Raw genomic sequence first — 23,751 nt, forward strand, 5'->3', positions numbered from 1 at the left:
AGATCGGGGCCGCGCTGTTACCCTCGGAGTGGCCACATCCGCTGTCGTATGCTGAGGTGCCCATAACCTCTGGCCTGCACTCGGCTGCCCTCATGCATCCCGCGCTCCACCCACAGTTGCCGGTAAGTACCCGGGTAGTTATACGACAAATAAGCTACGCTACGCTTAGCAACATCACGCATCGCAACGCAATCAGCTCCATCGAACGATTACCTCAATGCAGCAATGGCGAGAGTAGCACTACATTTTGTAATCGTATTGGTACCAATAGCTACCATTGTAGCTAACGTAGGTGAACACGATGATTTTCTAAATGGCCTAGCTGTCTTCGCGTATCCAATGCTTTGCGCCAATTTCGTTGTACTTTAATAGATATAGAATTAGCAGTCATTAAGCACCGCAATACGAAACGGCGGTTTTCCATTCATCCGCTTTCCGTTCCGTAGTAATTAACCTCAGTACCTGTAGCAGAACGATTGGCCAGTAGCACGACCTTCTTCGTTACTTATGCACCTATGCATAATACTTCAAACATCACAGTATTTCTTATGATCCAGCTTATAGTTAAATGGATTTTCAAGCTTTTCATTTGCTGAGCTAAGTCTAATTTCTGGATTTTCCTCTAGCTCCCTCATCAGAAAACACACAATCCCTAAGCTCACGCTTAATCTCGCTCGTTGACGTTCTTTCACCTCGTTTCTGTGTGCGCCTGTTGTTCTTACTTCATTGATGGCCGCAAATGCAACGCGTTAGAAAGCCAAGGCACGCTAAAAGCCAATGTCAACATAGCACAAAGCTGATCGTCGCTATATTTTATATGTACCATGTTGCACCGTGAGCGTCCATTGTGCTACTGCCAGCATTACCGTAGACAGATCTCTACGGGCGTGTAATAATCGTTCTTGCCCTACGGCCAGCGCTTTTCCCCTACATAGTTATCCGACCCCGTTTGATCGGATAGTCGGTCAACGAGCAGTTTTTTTTTCTCTGATATGTTTTGTTAATTTGTATGTATTGTTTCTGTTTGTTCTTTTTTCATCATTCTAACCTTATCCTGGTTTGTTAATTTTTCACTCAACATTTTTCTCACCGCTTACCGTTTTAGCTCTGCAGCCGAGTTCTTTCTCTACTTCTCCCCTGTTCTATTTGCTTCTCACGTGAATTTTATTTCTGTCAGTGTATCCTCCTTTCCTTTCCGTTCCGTCTTTCTTTTCTGTGAGGTCTAGGGTGCATTGTTGCAAATTGTGTTGTTATCTTCAGCAGTAGCGTTAGCCGCTGATTGTCGCTGCGCGCAAGCAGCGAGCATCGCTAGTGGGGCAAGCACAGTGCTCAGGCGCCCTTGCATTCAGCCGCTTGCTCTTCACATTGCAACTTCTGCACGTTAAGCGCCCGCCTATGTGTTCGTTTCAGCCGCACCATTTCTACTATCCGGCAAGCACGGCGCAGGCGAATACTCAGCCGACTGCTTCTGTTTCGCAGGCTCCGGCCACTAGCACGGCCAACAACCTCAGCTCGATCTCCGCCAACCCCAGCAACAACTTCTGGCCCGCCCAGCCTGACTCGAACAAGATCAACTCTGGTGAGCAGATTCCCCCTTCTTCTCTGTGAAGCACGTCAGCCACCAATGCGCTGAACTGCGTTCAACTTCTGTTGCCGCGAGCGGGGCGTTCCGACTGACCGGGGGGTGACGGCAGACTAACTGACTGACCCATTCACTCAGTTAATGACTGGGTGACCCACTGACGAGAACCACCTCCGCTGGCTTCTACTGCGGCGACTGTCCGTCTCCTGGTAGACTCGCCGGCCACTAACGCCCTGGCAAGGCTAAACCTGCGTGTGGTGTCGCGGGAGCTTACGGGACGGAATGCAAATGGTGGACGAACGAAGGGACAGAAAAACCGATGGCGGACTCGGCCGCCGGCTAACCAATGGGACTGTCGAAAACAGTATTATTGTATTGATGTTATTATTATTAATATAACGTATTCAGGGGTGACTGGCTGTCCCACTGGCAACGTGGCCTCTGCCGTGCCGATCACTGTCACCATTGAACTAACATCAAATCACATTACGGCCATTGCACCGTAATTAGCATGTAGCTGAACGACATGGTTAGGTGGGGCCAATTTTGTTGTTTGTAACTGAATTTGTCTCCTTTCTCTGAACAAACCAAATGGGTGTTACACTGAAAACAACAGTAGCAACAACAACAACAACAACAACAACAACAACAACAACTATAACAACAGCAGCAACAAAAATAACGAAAGTCAAGGATCAAGAGGGTCACGTCTTTGCTAGTAACGTTCAGTTAACTCCGTTCTGTTAGGTTTTGAATGTGGCCATCCTGGACGTTGTGGGTCTCTAGCTTTAGGTTGCAATTGCTCGTTCAGACACACATTGAACTATCTCTATGTAGGGGTAATAACAGCCACTAATCATATGGTCACGCACTGCGACTACTAGCCGTGACATGTTACAAATCTTCCTGTTTAAGCGTACTAACTATCTTTCCTCCAACTGCGATTGGCGCACAACCCCGTATCTGCTGAAGGCAATTTCCATTCGACCAGTGGTAACTGTGAATAAATCTAATAATTAGTAACTGTAAACATCTATTCTATTCTTAATCATGGTTAATGATTGCGAAAGACAGCTCTAGCAAGAATATGGGAAACAACTAACACTCTTTTTGTTATCGTCTGTTGTGTTTGTGCTCTTTCCTTACCTTTTCCTTTTTACCGCGTGGTACGACTTTAGCCTCTAGCCAACAACAGGCAGCATTAATAGCTGCTGCGGCAATGGAGAACTATCAGGCCCAGCTGGTACGGTTCGCGTGTTTACAAGCCCAGGCGGCCGCTGGAACCAATCCTGGAGTTACATCGCTCTCACCCAACTTAACTTCGCTGTCCGGGGTGCAGCAGGACGATACGCCCAACAGATTCGTTAGGTAAATTCCCCCAGAAGCAACAACCAAGCACGAAAGCATGAAGATGAACATCCAGGACGCGAGAAGATAACAAGATCAATAAAAGTCGACTCCAGCTCTTCTTGCGCGCATCCCCAAGACCCTAGAATCTCGAAGATGGAAGCGAGGAAAAATGCGGACAAACAGAGAGGAATATAGTCTAATCGAAATTCTAGCTATCCCCATTCAACGGCGATGAAGAACAGGGGGAGACAGAACGATAAACGAAAAGATAAAGGAAATGAAAGGGATGGAAAATTCAGCAACTTGAAAAACAACGTAATAATTAATTTTCTGCTGATAATAGCAGAATATATGTTCAGTATAATAATAATAATAATCATAGTATGGTATAGATCCAACGCCTCAAAGAGTGACGGAGGGGGGTTCTATCCAAGCGATTCCTGTGCCTACAGACCAGCTAATCGATAAGCTCATCCGATTCATCAACGATATTCGTATCCTAATAGTACTGATGCTACAAATCAAGTACGTTGCCGGCAACGCTAATAGGAACATGACCTAACGGAAAGATGTATGCGCAAGAAGAGACGAGTTCGAAACAGCAGCGGGGAACTGTCACCGGTAAGGAAGGCATGATACAACCGTGAGTTGAGCCAATTGATTGTCGCCCCAGCAGCTGGTTAGGTTAAAGAGCCGAAATGGTGAAGAGATGAGGGAGCAATATGAATGGCAGCTGTCCCCGTGAGTGAGCTTGTGCAGATGTCCGCAGATGGATCATGACCTTGAACAATAATAATGATAATAGTAATAATAGATGCAATTCTATTGCTCTTTCCGATCTTCGAAATAGGTGCGCTGAAGAGCAATCTTCGTCCAAGAGATGGTTAGCTCTAAGTGGTTGTCATCGATAGAAACGATGTTTGTAGGAGGCTCGAAAGGTGGCACCCATTTTTTAGCATTCTTGGATTAGCATTTCGAGAAGTTGTAGGTCAATATTCGTATTCCGATTATTATTACCACTACTATTACTATATTACTGATGATTATCACGATAAGATAGTGACGGTTGAACAGTGACAATAATTGTTGGTCGGGCTAGAAGCAGGCTCGATCTCGTGATGACCCCGAAGCCGATTATTCACCATAAATAAAAAAGGAAGCTATAATATTATAGATGAATTCAGGCATGCGCTAGCCCCTATATGTAGACAACAATGAAAAAGATATTGCGGAAACGATTGGATTGATCGCGTAATCGATTGAACGCATCGGCGATGCTGAGGGACGTAGACAAAAAAACCGTCTGCAAAAACCGACAGGAAACGGTAACAAAATGAAGGACAAACAACCTGAGCCCGATTTATACAAACGGATCTACGTGAATGATCTGAGGAGCAACTTCACATCGTAACCCGCCACAGCTATACGTGTACTTAAGCCGAGCAACGCAAAGAAGCGCCACTTCACCGTGTGCGGATGCGCGATCGCTCGACGGAACGTCGCATTTTCCGCGTCGAAGCGGGACGTTTACTGAGGATTATTACGGCAAATATTTCAACGCGATTTCTGATGTCGTCGGACATGATTCCCCCTGTCAGCGTGTCGCGTCAACGGTTTACGGCAATTGGTCGCTCGGCCCCTCAGCCCGTCAGTCGAGCGCCAACGTACAGCCAGATTAATACTAACAAAGCATTAGATATGCATCGATGATAGGTTTCATATGGCGTATAATAACAGTCGTTAACGAAAAAAAGTTTTACCTAGTGTAATTATTACTATTATGGAAAACAGCATAGGTGGAAGCCACAACGTCGGCAAAAGCCGGAGTGCAGCAGCCCCCTCCCCCGGCCCCCCAACAGCAAAGACAAATGATAAGTCAAACTGGTCTGATTCGTCATTAGAGCTGTATTGTAACTGAAAATACATTGTGAAAAGCAAGAACGTTAAATTCGCCCGTCAGCAGATGATTTGCGAGAACGGGCCACGAACGAAAGAATCACCCCCGAATCTTTACGTTGTTGAGTGCCTCTGGCGATGCGTCTCAGGTCAGGCCCGAGCAATCCTATTGGACGGACACATTATTTACTATTTATCATGGCAGAAAGGTGTTTATTTTGACATATACATATCTAGTATAATCTTTGTTGCAATTACAATTACTCTATGACTGCTATGCTAGCCGGCCGACGATGAGAAGCTCCCGCTCGACGGTCAGCGTTGACGGCGCGAAGGAGTGTGGCACGTAATCACGACGTGCGGAAACGCTCTTTCTACGTTAGTGATGCTATGACGCCAGCTGTTGGCAATAATTTAACCATTTGATGACCGTGACAACCATGATATGCGCATGAGTTGACGAAGTTCATGGGGAGCTATCAGTAACTCCTACACAGATTATTGTGTAATAATACGCTATAATAACGTAATGTGAATCAATCTATACAAAAAGGTAGACGAAGCAAAAGCAAGCGGTAGAGCTGGTGACTTTATGTCCCGAAACGCGGGGACCAAACTGACAACCCCAACGCGCGCGAGCATCTTCGGAGTAAACGTAATCGAAACAGTTTCGTAGGCGAGACATTTTGTGGCGACAAAAACAATCTAAGAAAACTATTTGGTGTGCGTAAGAACCCCACGAACGAGGCGCCCCCAGTTTCGTGTTTATACGTTTGAAATTATTGTTCCTGGGGGATATTTTCCTGGTCTGTAAGCTGCCATATAGTCCACGTCAGTTTGTTATCGAGAATAGGAAGCCTGCGCTGACTGGCCTGTAGTTCCTTACAAGCTGTTACGCGTAGCAGGTTGTTCGGTCTGGCTAGTGCTTAGCCGCGTTAATAAAGCAGCCCACCTCTGCGGTCCACAAATTGCCCACGTTTCGCCCGTTTCGATAGCGTTCTCTAGGAAAAAAAGACATATCAACAGACCGATAATATATACATAGTGGGGTACTGACAATGGTGATTGAGTATGATTCAATGATTTGTTACCATTACTATTATTAACTAATACTACCACACGATATATTGACTATTGCGAGAGTTCTTGAGGACCAAATAATAGAATTGGCGGTTTTCCACGTGTGCGTCGGAAACAACCCTAAAGAAACCTGTACATATCACTAATAATAATTAATTATGATATTAAAATGGAAGGACGATGCGATGTGTGGCGCGAAATTTTCAATCGACCGACGCTTTTCGGGGGGCTTGGTTGATGGATAATAGCGACGGAGAGAAGCTGGACCAGTGAATGGCGTCCCGGCCCAACATGAGCGGAGAAGCGGATAGGTCCACGCGTGGGCCGTGGACCCAATAGAATAATGAGGCTTACTCACCACACAATAAAATGGGAGTTGCGATGGCGACTGGTGGCAATGGCACTGCGACAGTTGCGAACTCTAGATCGTAAAGCCGGCCTAAAGGATAGGTCTGGGCTCAATAGACCTGCGAATCAATGTTCAACGCAGTATTCTCTAATCCTAGTGAATCACTAATCGGTAACAGTTAAACGGAACAGATAATGTGATATTATTAACGCTCGCGCATCCGATATGAGCATCAATCAATCAAGCTACTGGCTAGGTACGAAATCGGTTCGGCTAGGAGGACGAGCGACGTAACTGAAAACGTTTTGTGAACGTTTTATCATTCCTGATCGACGTTCGGTCGATTGATTTGGCGACGCTTAATAATTCTGACCTGTATTTTCTTAATTATTTTCGTATCGCACTCTAAAATAGATCTGCAGCTGTTCTGCGCTATCCGCAGTGGCTACCGCTAAGAATTGCCCACTCTGTGATATAGCAAAATGGAAAAATACGCAAATAATTACTCTGGATAACAGAACATACCGCTACTAGTATTAGATAATAATAATAACGATACCAAGACAAAACACTAACGTCGACTATTGATGATGACGATCAAATGGCTTCAAGCGTAACGTAAAACACAATATGTTTTTCACGGACAACAAAGGTCCTATTCTCACTTTGTCAGTTCCACTTGAACGCGGCAATTTAGTCAGCCTAGCGTCGCTTCACCTGACACACCAGTCAGGCTAACGGGAAAAACAATGATGGCCTATTCGAGGACACTGGTACGAATGCTGATTTAATCTATATGAGCGAAGGGTGGAAATGGAGAGGAGAGGTGGAGTCGTCGTAAACTGACCACGAGATCCGCTTTGGGGGATCTCCTTTTAAAATAAAATTATTGTTAATACTATGACGAATTATATAAGTATTGATATTGCTATGTGAGTAAAAAAATGATCATATTATAAGACTATACACATTATATATATATATAAATGCTTATATACGCTATTTATGTAATAGTATTCTATGTATCAATCTCTATATCATGGCCCGTCAGATAAATACAAACAGCAACAACAATAAGCATATCATCATCATAGAAGAATACACATATATTTACCTTTGATAATCAATGTCGCTGTCTGTACGATAGAGGAACAAGATGCTGATGTGACGCTACCGTACGAAATGAAAAAACCTTCAAGAGAAAAGTAGTTTAGGCGGAAAACAAAGCCAGCCAAAAATATATGTGAGCGTGTGTTTGGCTGGAAAAAGCGGTCAGCAGTCTCTCTCAAAAAACTCGAGAAAAGCAGTGAGTGCGCTGTTCTATGAAGTCTTGAAGCGCGTCATCGCCTGCAGACATGTGTTCGTCCTGAAATTGTACAAGTCACGCAACTCGTCTATTCATTTATGCCGAATAAGAAACGCCCGTAGTCACTCTGGAGAGAAGCTCTACACGCGATGGGTACGTGTTCTCGGGTGGAACACACAAACCGAATTCGACCAACGATTCCCCTTCGGCGGCCTTGTGGCTAGTGGCTATAACGCAGAGTCCGTCTCTAGTGAAAATTAAATGTTAGTAGGCCCAGAGGAGCGAATAGCGATAGCGGAAGGCGAACTTCCCATTATGAACAGTGGTGATCGTGTAACCCTATCATTCAGAGACATTCTAAACAAAAAAAAAACAAAAATGGTCGCTCATCAACGATTCAATGCAACTACGAAGTGACGTACCCGAAATGTTATTATAGCTCCCCTTATTTATAGTAGTCGTCATCGGAATTGGATATGTATGATGGTCGACTGCCCGTACGGTCGTTAGTCTAACTGAAGTACATGAGGTGGAAAACTCATGGAAGAAATATCGAAACGTATGACTGGATGTCTGAGTGGCTGTAATCCAGACGACTGTGTATGTTCGACGAGCGGTCCTGGACGTGGGTGGAATCAGGGTTACCGTTTGACTTGGGGTCTCGGGCTCGTCGTATCGAAAACAAATCGCAATTGGTCAGCGAGCATTTTTGGGTCATTCCTAACAACAATTGGTGCGGGTGGATGGTACTACATTTCTTCTATTCGTATCTAGTCGCTGGCCTGTTAAGTGGCTAGAGTTTGTTTGTCAAATTGTGGGCGTTATGCATTAAGCGTAGGTAATAATTATTGGCTCTCGAAACGCTTTGGTCAAGAGGTGACAGGCCGCTATTTCGAGCGAACGGAGCCACGAGTTCCAACCAAATGTTTCGATGGCGTGATTTGTCGAGTGACTGAATGATAAATGGGTAATTAGTGTAGCAACGGAAAGATTTCGCGCGTGTGTGTTTGTGTGTGTGTGTGTGTGTGTGTGTGTGTGTGTGTGTGTGTGTGTGTGTGTATGAGTGCGTGACGACTGTCCCGGCATTCAAATGAATTGAACACAAACAATCCGTTTTACTGAGTCCCGAACTGCGAAAAGTGCTTTCCTGTAAAACAGGTCCTGTAAACCACTGACACAGTTGAAATAAACGTTGTATCTAGAACAAATGACCCATTGCGTATACCAGGTCGCTGTTTTAACTCTGACCTAAAAAAATTTTCATTTATTCACAAAGCGAGGCCACGATTTGACAGGACTTCAGAGGATCATCTAAGCGACATAAAGGGGAACGTGGACAGGTAATGGGCGTCAAAAATAAGTTCAAACGCAAAATATTCCACAATAACGTTAATTATATCATAGAATATTATAGCGGTGTACTTAATTCGACCGCTAGATGTCGTTTTGAGCCTTGTTTGCTATTGCATGCAAGATATACATCAACGTTAGCGGTATTAGCTAACGCTAATCGGATAAAATAGTGCAAGGAACATCGTTGCGGCCAGGCAAAAACAACGGCGGCCTTGTGAGCATGCCTTACAGACAGTTGTCACCCACCTAAAAACAGTGGGAATAATCTCGTGACACGTTCTAGTGTCTTGTAGAGCACTATGCAATGCTACGAGGGGTTACATCGGACCGCTGCGTCTTCGATCTCACAAATAGCGGAATGGTCATCAACGTGAGTGGCAATCGTGGTCTCAATAGGGCAAACGCCCGCTGAGCGAAACCCGTTTTTCGCGCGAGAGGCCTGTTCTTCCAACCGGATAGCGCATACGCAATCGAGGGTCTTCTCCGGGGGTGAGTTGTAATCGGTACACACGCAATCTTGTCGGATTTTTTTCCAATGCTACTAATCCCATCGACTAGCCTGCTGACAGCTGACGTTCGGCAGCGGACCCATCACACCAGACGATCACTGTGTATCTGCTGGAACGGTGATAGATAGTAATCATGTCGCTATATGGTCAAACAATAATCATAATAATACGAAACGATACGAGGAAGTGGTGGCACACGACGATAACAAAAAACAATTAATAATAATAAACAAATACCACTTATGGTAATAATTTAATAGTCGTTCTTGCAAGCTGTTTAACCGATAACAATAACTAACAGTGATATCGATAAAATGGGTTATACTAATTATATGGATCGCATTGATAAGATGGAGGATAATGAGAGATTATTCCTGAGAGAGGAATGAGAGCAAATAATAACAAGCATTAATTAGTAACAATAATAATAACAGTAGTAATAGTTACGATAACTGTGACAATGACAACCGTCTTTGAGCGTCATTCGCGTCTTATTCTAATATAATTAATAGATACAAGATGAAGTGAATGCTGATGACGATAATCATTAATCATAATGGACCCAACGCCCAGCGCTATCTCGGTTCTGTAAACCCATTTTCCTCCGTTCGTTGCACAGCGCCGAGCTGAGATACGCGTATGGAGCGCAGCTGTGTGTAGCTGGTAGTGTGATAAGTGATGACCACGAAGGTTGATAGTAATAATAGCAATGATGATAATGAAATGATTATAATTATTATTGATAATGAGATAATAACTATGGTGGATAATAATGAGACAAAGAAAACGATGATATTAATAACTATAACAACAATGAGGAGATACCGCGAAGAATAAGCTGCTGGTTGAAATAGAGAGAAAGCACAAGGCAAGGCAGGAAGACAATAAAACAGGACAACCGAATGCGAAATAAATTGACGGCCAGCTAGGAAGAACGGACGTAAAATAGTAACAACTTTAACTATTGGCTGGCATATTTCGATATGGTACGGCAAAAGATAATGATGATGATAACAGGTAACGCGAAAGTTAACAAGAGATATATGGATAAACAAAGAAAGACATGACGGGAGATACAGAAAGACGACAGAAGGGCCTGGATGAAAAGAAAGATTCAATGAAACGATAATAACGATGACGATGAAATGTACGAATTGAGATAGGAGAAAAAAATGATCACCAGGACTCGATTCATCAACCTTCAGACACGATCATGTTGATGATAACACTAACCTCTGCAGACCGCCGGTCCGTTGTCCACCCCGGGGGGCGAGGTCCTATCCGTTGTTTGACGTGGTCCCACCATCGGATGGAAAACACTAATAGAAAAAAATATAATGTGTAGGAAAAACGAGACCGAAAATACGTGGCCGACGGTCCTGCAGACTGCCCGTTGTAGATCTGTGCGCTATGGCGCGCCCGTGGACCAAATATCTGAAATTACAACAATGACAAATATACAAAAAATATATATACATTATTAAATAAAATAAAAAAGAAATTGTGTTGTTTTTCAGTGTCAAGTGAGTAGGCGGCATTGAATAAACTGTAGAATACACACAATTCTCAAGGATTTTAGTATATCTATATGCAGTCACCTGACTGCCTGAGAATTAGTCGAATGGTCTAACTTCAGGTGTGTAGTAGGTGTGTTGAAATAGTAGCAGTCGTGCTAAGGTTATCGAGATAAGCGGATGCGTTACCTTACCTTCTGCGGACAGTACGTAAGTATGGGCATCGCTTGTGCTGGCGTAAATAAATATGGTTTAAAAATTATGAATCTTCGCTTCACACAAGGCAAAAATTGTTATACGCTGGTAAGGAAAATGTTGATTAGATATGAAATAGTTGCTAACCTACTAGAATGTCCACGTAAAATCGTCATAAGGAGGAGACGAAAACCAGCGATACGCCGACGAAGGCTAGGGATGAATTTACGAATTTCCAACTCTATAAAGGAAGATTGAGATTGCTTAAATTAAAACCCAAGCTAGAAAGTTTCAGCAAAGTATTAGACCCTATTGTTAGAAAAGAGCTTACGCTAAAATCTATCCCAGATCGTTTATTAATTAAATTTCCTATCCGACTCAGGCATGGAGAACTGTGAAATCTTTTTTCAGAGGATCAGTTTACGGCGGCTTATTCGGACCAAATTTTAATAGTAAATTGTTGGGTAAAATAAATAGGCGCTATGCAACCATGTAAAGGAGACCCATTCAGGAGATGATTAAACATGCTAATTCAACGAATGATATGTTATATTCCCTACTTGTACAGTTTATAAGGTTTAAGTACCAGAAAAACGTTTGAGTAATATAATACCTAGGATTTCCATTAAGCTTCACAAAAAATGGATCAGGCAAAACGGTGATATTTTTGGGAGTGTTGCACTTTCTCTGCTTTCAAAGATCATCACTGGATCGAAATCCCCAACCTCTTAAAAGCGTCACCCCCTATATATTGGACATAAGTCGAGTTCACACTCTCAAATAACTAGCTTTACTCCTGTCTCCCTTCTATCAGCTATACCCAAAGTGAGAGTAAGAATAACTAGCGAATAATTGATCTCATATCCTGAAAACACAGAGCATTAAGATAAATTGCAGTTTGAGCTTAAAAGGAGCAAATGTTGTAAATCTAGAGTGAGTATATCACTAATTCGAATGAAGATAATTGAAGTCGCGTAGCAGTCTTCTATGGTTTTAACCAAAGCGTTCAGTATAGCCAATAACGACCACCTCATGAAATGTGCACCCAGGGTCACTGTGTGTGGTAGAGACTTTGGACTATAGATATTATATCTAACGGAAAGCATGTTCTTAAAATAAGCTTGATGTCTAGTTTTCTAGCAGCAGAGGTGAACTGTGCCACACCCACAACCGCAACAAGTCCTGTGCAACCGTACAAAACTGGTGATGTAGTACAAATATCTTGTAGTGTGCGTATACAATTATTTCAGGTACAAGCAGCGCATTGAAAAGGCTGGTCGTACGAGAACGAAATTAATGTTTCCAGTTTTACGTCCGGATCTACATTAGTATGTACAAAAGGACTGGCCATGTTCAGCACAAAGAAACATCTCAATCTTATGTTCAGCAGGCAGGCACGTCGCGGCAGTGCCGGCGATTTACGGAAATCACCCTCCCAGACATTGGAGGGACTAACGAGATATGGTACGCAGGCTTTATATTAGCCTCTTCGGCATTATTCTCAACATTTTTGTTAATTCTTGTTTATGCCGTATGCACACAGACTTTTCACTGAAAAAGATATCCGGGAAACATATTTTTCACGGATAGTACAGGCCCCGTTAGCATCTTAGCCATTATCGAAAGCGAATGGAACTACGATTTGGCTGTGTTGTTTCGCCCTGGTGATGAGAAAGCTTGGCAAGAAGGTCGAGATGCGTGTATTTTGATGTTACACCCATTGAATATATTCTAGAATTGAATATATACAATTTAAAAGAAGTACACTGCTAACTAGGATCCCGTCCTAAATAAAATAGAGACATAAAAATCTGCAATAAGATTTATCAGTGTGTTAAAAACATACATGTATACGAAGATACATTTTTATTGAATATTGCAGGCTATATATATATATATATATATATATATAATGATACGTTTCTCAAAGTTAAGTAGCCGAGTACGTCAGCACTACACCATCATAACAAGATTTATATTATTGGCGCCGAAAATTTGAAAATGTCTGTTGTTGTTTTGGATTAAGTAGTTTCTGCTTTGCCAGCGCTGAGCAGCTTTAAGAGTACCAGACAGGAGCTGGTCTCCAGCGGTCACCTGTACTCGTTCTGGTCCGTTCCTGTAAGGAGTGCGTGTGAGCCAGTTAATATAAAATAAATTGTCTTCTGTGATTTATTAACGTCAAATATTGGAGATCATTTAATAAACTCCGCCCTGTGTTCTTACGAAATTCGAAGATTTTTTCCAATGCATGTCGGTGATCCAGCATGTCTTGCATGTAACAAACGCGTTCATATCGAGGGTGTAAACGAAAGCGACTAATAGTGGATGGCTCTACGAAAATACTGACAATTTTTCCTAACACTTCATAAACCACAGCCGAAGTTGCCATGAATAAAAGAGGTAAGATCGCTTAATAGTCTCCACAGATGTTAAATGTCTGGCTTGAGGGGTTAACTGCAATGTGTCCTTGATAAAGGACTCCTTCAAGAATAACTTAAATGTTGATCACATACGGTTGAACAGGCCGTGACGCACCTTTTAGTCTGTCATTTAATAATCTAACCGATATATTTGGGTAATCAATCTCACGATTTTTTGTCAACGACATTGAATCAGGATCTATTTTAACTTAAAAGAATTGGCTGAATCTAAAGCTATTACATGATCCCGAAATCGATGTTCGCCGAAACAAAGGGCCCTGGACGAATTTCATTGACACACTCCCGTTTATCACAGATGATAATAATGTTGAATCTCTCGGGCGGTGTGCCCGGATTCTATATTACATACGTAAAAATCTAGGTGGCTTGTCCATGCTGGTCAATTCGACGTACGATCTTCGACCTCCCACGATATCCCAGCAGTAACTCTTCATGTCTTGTCGTACGTATAGCAGTAATACTGCATTAGGATATCGATTGCAATCGAACAAGCCCAGATAATAGACGCTCTATTAATCATTGAACATGGGAGTGCGGGACATATGTAAATTACTATGGCGGTTCGTATGGATGCAGGCACGGAAAGGTGGCTATAATAATTAAGCAAAAGTAGTGAAATCTAAAGACATTTCGGATTCGAATGGCTCTAAGTTTGTCCTCAGCTGTATGGATGTGCGGAATATATTTATAAAGCAGTACGTGCTGAACGTCATTCTTATGCGAACCATATTCTAAGTGCAATAAAAAAACGCTAGTAGGTTTCTGGGTAGTACATGTAATTCTATAAGTTCATGGTGCCACTGTATAGGAACGTTACCGAGGGCCACTCGCAATGTTTTTTTTTATCCGAATATAATTTTAATGGTTTGAGAAAATTAGCAAAATGAAAACAGCAGGAAAAAATCAACTAGCTTAAGAAAAGTTTTTCTCGCTAATTTTTTGACTGCCCCAACATGAAGTATAGGAAAGTATTGGTTGTCAACTGCAACGAGTACAGTTCAATGATAATTCGATGTTGTTCGGAGGTCTATTTCACTTTCCTATTCTGGCAACTCAAGTTAGATAGCATAGCTTGCATATCAGGTATTAATCTAACTTGTGAATTTTTTTTAACTTAGTGAATATCACTCTGAAAATACGTTTAGGACGTTTGGTAACCATCTCATCAAGGCACAGTATAGTTCGTTTTCTATTTTTGCTCAACAAATTATGACATAAATGGTTTAATTAACGTCAATAAATGTTAAAATGATGATTAGCTGGTCAGCAGTTCCGCGGTTACAAGTCATCCTGTGATAACGGTGCAGCATACAACGAGGTATAAAGCTGAGCCAACTTGCTGATATAAATTTACTAGATAGGGCTAATTTTAATGGATTCGGTGATCGTCTTATGAACTATTTAATAAAGGACCAACGACGAAGAGTAGTATCTTACCACTTTAAATATTTTATCTAATAGTTAGGTAATCTTAATATATTTATTATATTATTATTGTATAGTATAGATATATAAATGCTGAAATATCAAATAATGTAATGCTATAATTTTCGCTCAGTGAAGGTAGATCGAGTATGTGTAGTGCGTTATGACATTTTTTTATGTGCAACAACAGGCTTCCCCCGCGTTTAATAACGTCTCTATACGAATTATCGGAATTGACGATCTTAACGACCTCCCTAGTTTTACTACAACAGTTAAAGGGTATAATTCGGATGTCTGTGGGTTGAAAAGAGCGACACTTTGAAGTCGGTCACCTCATGTTTTGCGGTCGATTGTTTTGGTTTATCCCTGTAGGCACGTGATATAGAACAGAAGCTAACAGAACACAAAAAAGTTGTATTCGCCAATCCGTTGGTTGTCCTTAATAGTAATAATCAACAAACAAATACATTGCTTTCGTTCGTTACAGATGAGTTGTTCCGTGTTCCTCGGTGTCTTTCTAACATATTTTATTCAAGGCTAAATGAAGGGGGTATCTTATTTGTTCTTCAACCATATGCCTTAGGCGCCTTGTTCAATTTTTAAGAAAAGTTTTACGAGTCTCACTTTTTACGAATCGTGTTTTTTTTTTAAAAAATTGTTTTCTAATCTCGCAGTTTCAGGCGGCTTGGTCAGAGACAGGCAGCTGCCTGCCCCCAGTCTAACAACATTTCAGTGGTTTACTTGCCTAGAGTAAAGAAAACAAATCCTATACTTGTTTAGAAAGTTCGAGTGTCCTCGTACTTGGTCGCAAGCTTGCTTGACTTGAGCTTAAGGTTACTTGATCTGGCCTTTTTTCGAAAAGGATCGATCGACTGCCGTTTTCAAAAGTAACATGTGAAAAAGGGCCAAGCACTCATTCTTGAAAATGTTACAATGAAGAATTAACGAAACTTTATAGAAGGAAGGCGAACATTTATATTTATTATTATTTATGCTTATTAGATAGCTTTTGGTTAATTACTTTTTGTCCTTCATTATTTCATTTTTTGGTATTAGGAAATATTCGACAAAATTAGGACAGTTTAGTTAGGAACGACAAGGACTAAAGCTATAGTTAAAACAATAAGCTCTATTTTAAATCGCGAACAGCCTCGTGACTTTCAATTGCGATGGCACACGTCCTTATAATTGTATCCAATAGTATGACACCTGCTGATTTTGATTAGGTAGACATCTTTATTAGCAATATTTACCGGAACCCACGTGGATTCTACCGCACCCTGAGTGTCATATATACTATCGATATACTAAGCTTTCGTTACCCCCCCCCCCCTGGCTGATATTTGTGGACTGTAAGGCTGGAATATTAATAATTTTGTTCTTTACCTTGAAATAAACGCAGTTTTCTACCCGAATCTTAGCACCAAATTATTTTAATATGTATTCGCGATCACTCTACGCGATTTTCTGTCAACTAATACAGTTATTCCAGTTTGTCAGGAATTTCCAAGTTTGGTATTGAAGAATTCGTTCAAGTTTTAAGACCCTCGTCACTGTACCATTTTACATGCCAATTATCGGAAAGGGCGGTAATCTGCAGACACGCGGCCTGGATAATATAACTGGCTGCAAAAGAACCTACCCCTGAAAATCTTGGCCTGACACTGTCTTAGATAAGGATGACTTTTTTTGCTTTGTCTATCGAATCAGTTCGATTGAATAGCTTCGTTTATTTATAGAAACTCGGGCATGGTATATATAGATCACTATCGACGGTCTTGTTCTTCCCAAGCATTTCCCAGGGTCTTGTCATGCGTGACAATTCTGTCTAGAAGTCTATCATTGTGGCTGTGTGTTGCTCGCTGCCGAGCGAAATGTTGGGAGGCAATGATAAGCCGTATTTGTTTGCAATGTTAACTCAGTTCACGGGGCACCCAGAACCGTACTCTTTAAACAAGCCTTATACGTTTAAAGTTCTTGACTGTAATAGTAGTACAACTGCAGTCCAATATTTCGCTAATTCGAGAGTTGTTTGTCAGCCGTCTTCCTTCAAAAGGTCTTCAAACGGCCAAGCAGGACGAGGTATGTGCTGGTCCTAAAATGCTTTTTTGAACTCCGCAAACCGGCTTCGAGCAATTCCGTCAAATATAGAATCCTCGTTGTACACAACACAAATATACCGTGATGATTCGGCGACCTCGCAAGAAGCGAAATAGACTAGGCGTCAAAAATGCATTCTTTTGTCTTGCCTGAAACCTCTTACAATTTATTTACAGAGAAGCAAGATCTCTTTAAAATGGTGTATATAAATAAATAAACACAGAGGAGAGAAACAAGAAAAAGGAACATTGAAAAGAAACAGAAACTACATGTGTTAATGTATAAGGGTGTATAAGGGTGGCCTTTATCTTACTCTTTTCATTATTCAAGCTATTAGATTGGATGAATCCAAGGTTAACAAGGTATACATCAGTGGACATCCACATATTGACAACAGTTAGAAAAGCAATGTAGAGTTGTGCAAGAAAGCTTACCGCAAATACTTTAACCCTTGTGTCTATTTCATTTTGTGCGTTCACGATCATTTCTTCTTGAATTTAAATACTTTCATAGATGTTTTCGTGGGCAATGTTACCTACGATAGTATTAATGAGCGCCTTTCCAGGTTGTCTGACTCTACGCAGAGAGTTGATTAGCTATATGAAGCTCTTTTTTCTTTTGTGATGTGACGTTTTTTCTTCTCTACATGCCACCCAAAACGGGTAGTAGACTGCTCTACTACTCGATCTGTTTTCTGTTCTAACCTAATTAAACATGGCATGAGATCCACAGTTAGTCATCGCTCATGCTGCTTCTTCCTATTGCGAAACGACGGTACTTCTAGTGAATTCAATATAGTGGAGGCAAACTGATACATTTCATACACATTCGTCAAGCTGTTACACGGAATCATTTACGAGCTATTGTCTAGTGTTACATTATAAGATCTGTTTCTTTTTTTAACAGTAGAATTACCAGACAGCATATTAAGATAGTACATATTATAAGGTAGTCGACGTTCATATTATGCTGTCAAAAAAATACTCCCTCTCTATGTAACTATATGGCTTTGAAGAGTATAAGTAACAGCCGAAGATGACTGAAACTTCTGCAATAATCTGCTACATTTTTCAGTTTTATTATGCTGCCCAAGCCTATAAAAACTGTACAGTTTGTAGTCAATAAGCCGCGTTATCAGACGAAACGGCCCAAAGATAGTTTCCATCGCCTTCGTCCTGGAAATTTCGATACCTCTCGTAATGGTGACCAATTACGGAAAAAAGTTTTTGGAATTATTGTGGAAGTTAATCAAACCCAATAGATGACTAGCTATGATATAGTCAGGAAACAATTTTAAACTGTTCGAAGAAAGCTGACTACAGTAAAATGCTTGATGTTTTGGGTGCTGCATAGCTTGATGTAAAATAATTTAGTCGACCGTGCTTCCATCTGCGGAGTTCTACAGAAACGCAACGATATCGAGCCATTTCTAGAGCGGCTGATTATGGATGATAAATAGTGGATCACATGCGACAATAAAATGTAAATGAAAAAATCTGCCTCACAATATGTGGCAGTGCTCAGACTGACGCTAAAAAAAAGAATGATGCTATAGATTTGGTGGGCTTAGGAAAGAATTGTACATGATAGGGTGCTGTCCCGCTGGCAAAGCGATTGATTCAAATCTCGATTGTCAACAAGTGACAACTCATATAGAAGAACAAGCTACCGGAACTACTGAACAGAGCAGGAGTCGTCTTTTACTATGATAATGCCAGATCACGTACAGCTTTAGCTAAAAATAGAGAGAACTCACGTGAAATATTTTGATTCATCGGCCGTATAGCACGGATTTTGCACCATCTGGCTCTGATCTGTATTAGCGCTTGCAGATTTCTCTTAATGGTGTTAATTTAGTTTTAATGCCAAAACCGCTTGTTACAATTTTTTGCCTAGAAACCATCGAAATTCGACAACAATGAGATTATGTTGCTACCAGGAAAATGGAGGGAAAACGTCACTCGAAATGGCACATATTTAGTTCAGTAAAATTATTTCTAAGGAGATATCTATTGGCGTGATAGTGTAACGCGAGCCATTGGCAAAAGTATCTTTTTGATCAATCACAACAATTACATGGTAACAAAAGACGTACAACAAGAGACTGATCTTAAGGGGATACGGAAGGTAGCCACTTAAACATATGGGTGGAGATTTACTAATCGATGTCTGCCTTATTGAATAATAGCCAAATATCTGTCTTTATTTCAGCAAAGAAACTCTTTGTGCCTAAGCTGAAAATCGCAGAGGAGCCCCCATTAGAAGATGACATGTGAGTAATTTCAGTGACGGGTTCTGGTGCGCTTCATCCCGCAGGAGCAGGGTGACGTGCGAAAGCTTGCCCATCGAATTACTATCAGTCAGAAAGTGCACCCGTTTGTAATTTTTTTTGCCATGTAAATTTATCAAATGTGGTAGGCGTTACCTAGTCAATTACATAAGTATCTGAAGTTTTACATCCTCTATTGTCGGTAGGCATTGATTTACACGGCTGGCCTCTTACGCGAGACAAAACGGGTCCACACCCGGTTTCAAAGCTAGTCCACCTCTTGTATATCTCTTGTATATAGCTTTGTAGTCCACCATTTCGCCACCATGCGGATTTGACCATCGATTCTTTTGTACATTGCCATTGAATAGTTTTTGCGATCTGCACTGAAAGTCTTTTTTAAACGATTTCGCTTTGTATACACAATCTAGGCGCGCGATTTTCAAATACAGCTTCCATGTGACTATCTTCGAAACGCTACCGTCTTTGTGTAATTATCCATTACCTTGTAAAGCATTTTAGCTTTATTAGCGGATGCATAATAATAATAGTAATATTTGCTTTTTCTAATGACCCATTAATCATCACACCAGTTTCGTTTTGAAAAGTTACTAAGCATGCCTTACACGCAATTTAACGTATAATAGGAGGCTATGTCTGCAATCTATCTCAAGCCTTTTCAGTAAGTTGCAACGTGAGCGTCATTTAGGAAGCGTGATCCAAGGCGTCGGCCATTTCGTGTTTCAATAACTGGTTAATGCAGCCCCATTTCGAGCTTTTATCAAGAAGCCCTATGGCGCCATTTCAACTAAACGGGTCTAGATAACTTCTGTAGTTACTTTGAATAAAAATTACGGTTGTAGTGTTATTTTAGCTAAATACAAGGAAAGGCAAGCAATATATGATGGATATGTTAACAAAGGAATCAAAGGTAAGTGCAAATGCTAATAAGTCCACAGCCATGGGGACCACTCAATCTTGGCAACATGTCGTATGAAATTTCGTGATTTCAAAACAAATTTAAACGGATAATGCGTTTTCCATCAATCTAAAAGTATTATTTGCGTCTAACTAATATTCTGAACCTAATACGTTCATTTATCTCTGGGGGGGCCTTTTTCTAAAAATGTGGTCGAACTTAGGTGTGTTCGCCATTTTCAAGCGCTCTGGCCAAAACGTTTCTTATCCTTTCTTCGGTTTTTCCTTCTGTTTCCATCGCTTACTCAGTGCACCACCAAATCTGAATTCAATCGCGCGAATTCAGAAGGACGGCAAGGAGGTCACTGTTAACGCGGATGAGTTGGACAAAGTGCGCGAGCTAGGTCGAGGTGCTTATGGGGTTGTAGATCTCATGAAACATAAATCAACCGGGCTTTTCATGGCTGTTAAGGTAAATCCATTATTTAGCTGTAAATATTTTGTAGATCGATTGTTTCACTTGCCCTAGTACGAATTCTATAGTTGTGACAACACAACTGTATATGTGTTTATAGCGTGTTCCACTAATAGATTCCAGCATTTGGTCAAGCGTCTTTCACTGTGGCGGCAACTTCACTCGCTACCATCGAAGTCGAAGTATTTATTATGCTATTATTATACCACAGCGTATCAGATATACTTTCGACGAAATGGAAAAACGTCGGGCACTGATGGATCTCGACGTTTCGATGAAGGCTCATTGCTTGCATACGGTACGATTCTATGGAGCATTGTTTCATGACGGCGATATCTGGATTTGTATGGAAGTAAGTTTTCAGTAGAACGCTTTGAAGTAGCAGATAGCAAAATCACAATTGTTCATAAAAGAAATTAGTGGTTGCGTACGACCTGAACTAACATTAAGCTATTTCTAAGCGCTGTAAGGTACTCAAGTGTTATCAGAAGTTCTGCCACGTATAATTACATGCAGTTCGTGTCATCAAATATACGTGAAAATAAATACTCATAAATTTGTCTAAATTTTTTAGCTAATTTTTTTTTTTTAGCTAAATTAAATGATGCTGTGGAAACACCACGTAGATTGCCTTATCTATTTTGCTATTAACTTTAAAATGATTTCTACTAGGTACGTTTTTGAGACTTGTATTTTTCGTGTGTTGATTGCCAATCTTTAGAAAATGGACAGTTCTTTGGACAAGTTTTATCTTGCTGCCTTCCGATGCAAGGGCGGTGTTCCTGAACCTGTTCTTGCTAAGATCGCGTACAGCATTGTTACGGCTCTCGATTACCTAAAACGAAACCTGAAAATCATGCACAGGTAGGAGTTGTTGCTTGTTGACACCATGAAGGCATGCAGCTGGTGGATGCATTTTTACCATGGTGAATCTAAGCTGTAGGATAGAAGTCTTTTTTTGGCATCCGCTAAGTTTATTCTAAATAATCCAATCACCCAGGTATGAGTAAGCCATTTGCTTTTCGATGTAATTCATGGTTCGAAACGCCAACTACAAGGTCAGTGAGAGATTACGTTAGCACTACATTACCCACGGGCGTTCGATTTTATAGTTGGACTTTAACAGAAGCACCAATTCATCACACCGTTGATACCGCTTTGTCGCTTCAGCAATTTACGTAGGTGACCAATCGTCAAAGTGGAAATTAACGACTCTTGATTTTATGTACGACATCCATAAATTCGTTATTTACTTGCTACAGCATATAACTGTCGTATAAAAATCTTGATTGATCGTATTGTCGCGAACATTTATTTTGCTTCATGTTAACAATATACATTTTTATTTCCATTCACTGAACACGTTTCTGTTCCGAATATTATTTGTGCGCAATTGCATAAATTGTGAAGTGAGGAATTGTGGCTGAAAACCCAACGAGTAGTTGTGATGCCTTGTCATAGATTTTGTTTACTGTCATGTGAGTCGCAGGGATGTTAAGCCATCAAATGTGTTGGTTAATAGAGAGGGCTCCGTGAAACTTTGTGACTTCGGTATCTCTGGCAAGATGGTCGACTCGGTAGCGAAAAGTAACCTCGGCTGCAAACCCTATATGCCTGTGAGTATGACCCCTTAGTCATTCAGTCAACATCTGTATTCTGGTAAAACAAAAGATATCTGTTCGATATATACAAAGAATGAAAATCGCTATGATGTACCACTTAATGGTCTATCGTGAGATGAGACAACCGTGATCGGACCAGCATTAAACGTATGTTAGCCATTTTATAAACATATAGGAATATCTTTCTAGTTTTTCGTGTCTAGCACACAAGTGGACATCGTTAAAAACAAGCCGCAATCGTTTATAATAACTATTAGGATGTCTAAAGCTGTCAAGTAAATCGGATTTTATATATTTCGCATTGCGCATCGCTAGCGAACACAACTTACTAAAAAAAATTATATTATTACTTAATTATTCAGATCTATGACCACTGAAAATCGCTAAACGACGCCTTTGACTAAAGTAATAATAGTCACATATTGCGATAACTTTATTATGAGAAGAAGGGTGCGATAAATCAACGACGCAGGTATAACTTCAGGAAGCTCAGTTGAAGTTATCGTACAATTCTAAAAAGTGCAAAAGTCGCAGATGCATTAACACAAATTAAAAATGACGAATATGTTTTTCAGCCCGAGCGGATACAAGCTGAACCTGGAGCAACATACGATGTGCGATCGGATGTGTGGAGCCTTGGGATTACCATGGTAAATTTTTATTCAAGCTCACTATGCAAGCCAAAAGAAGGACAATACTAGTCGTAGACAATAAGTCGCGCCTAATCTATAATACTATTTCAATGAAGTTCGTGGCGAACGGTTAACCAACTATTATAACTGTCCCGGTGTGATTCTCGCCCAACGTTTTTGCGTTCAGTTAACTTGGTACGAATGTTTCAAGCTTGCTCAGTGGTGTATCGAAACAAAAAGAGCAAGCACTTAGCATTGCTGACAAAAGTTTGAAATTATTCTTACAGCCTTCAAAAGAATCGAGAACAGCGGGCACGATATCCCGCCCTTCTAGAAACGGCATTCATCTCTAAGGGCAGCAAAGCCGACATCTCTGCATTTGTTCAAGAAGTCATCGAGCCTGTTCCTTAAGAGGACGTCATATAGCTAGGAAGTGCGATGTGCGTACTGTTCGTAATTAGGAACTATTTCGGCCATGCGAAGACGGTCCGCATTTCTGAAGAAAAACGATGTACCAAAAAATATAAGTTAAAGTCGTGATCCAAGTGCATCGATCTGGCTAGCCTTTTTGCAAAAGCCTAAACTTATCAAGTAGTGCAGGGTAATCGAATATGATTTGTGTAATGTATAACTAAGCCTTATAGTAACAGACGTTCCTGTGAGCGCCTCACCGTGCATCGAAGCTTATTTAATTACACTGCACGTAATAGCTGAATCTGTAGAACTGATGTAACC

At 41.0% G+C, this 23,751-nt stretch overlaps 2 protein-coding genes and 1 long non-coding RNA gene across 5 annotated transcripts; 2 read left to right on the plus strand and 1 right to left on the minus strand.

Annotated features, from left to right (window-relative positions):
- Positions 1-10,926, plus strand: LOC111252602 (protein couch potato-like; the record flags this gene model as incomplete). 2 transcript variants are annotated; one of them, XM_022810779.2, is given in 3 exon segments in its annotated part: positions 1-122; positions 1,411-1,579; positions 2,761-10,926. In XM_022810779.2, coding segments are annotated over 3 exon segments (485 nt in total), but the record flags the coding sequence as incomplete, so codon positions are not given.
- Positions 10,927-13,214: 2,288 nt separating this feature from the next.
- LOC111252498 (dual specificity mitogen-activated protein kinase kinase 6-like) lies at positions 13,215-23,745 on the plus strand. 2 transcript variants are annotated; one of them, XM_086992434.1, is made up of 8 exons: positions 13,215-13,534; positions 19,312-19,372; positions 20,597-20,759; positions 20,974-21,114; positions 21,484-21,626; positions 22,246-22,378; positions 22,960-23,034; positions 23,304-23,745. In XM_086992434.1, the coding sequence occupies exons 1-8, from the start codon at positions 13,522-13,524 to the stop codon at positions 23,367-23,369; spliced, it is 795 nt and encodes a 264-aa protein (XP_086848560.1). In that variant the 5' UTR covers positions 13,215-13,521; the 3' UTR covers positions 23,370-23,745. The 2 variants fall into 2 exon arrangements, with proteins under 2 accessions (XP_086848560.1, XP_022666254.1); XM_022810519.2 differs by having other exon boundaries at positions 13,219-13,534; positions 22,252-22,378.
- LOC147754811 (uncharacterized) lies at positions 21,436-21,992 on the minus strand. Its single transcript, XR_015329892.1, has 2 exons — positions 21,857-21,992; positions 21,436-21,609 (listed from the first exon to the last, which is right to left on the minus strand). It is a non-coding gene; the product is annotated as an uncharacterized LOC147754811 (long non-coding RNA).
- Positions 23,746-23,751: the final 6 nt, after the last annotated feature.

The sequence above is a fragment of the Varroa destructor genome, unplaced genomic scaffold (genome assembly GCF_002443255.2).
Source record: "Varroa destructor unplaced genomic scaffold, Vdes_3.0 BEIS01000006.1, whole genome shotgun sequence".
Taxonomy (NCBI): domain Eukaryota; kingdom Metazoa; phylum Arthropoda; class Arachnida; order Mesostigmata; family Varroidae; genus Varroa; species Varroa destructor.

Excerpts from the sequence above, each read along its gene's own strand:
- LOC111252498 (XM_086992434.1), top strand. Across the intron at positions 20,760-20,973 it reads GGCTTTTCATGGCTGTTAAG|CGTATCAGATATACTTTCGA; the intron begins GTAAATCCATTA and ends ATTATACCACAG. Across the intron at positions 21,627-22,245 it reads AACCTGAAAATCATGCACAG|TCGCAGGGATGTTAAGCCAT; the intron begins GTAGGAGTTGTT and ends CTGTCATGTGAG.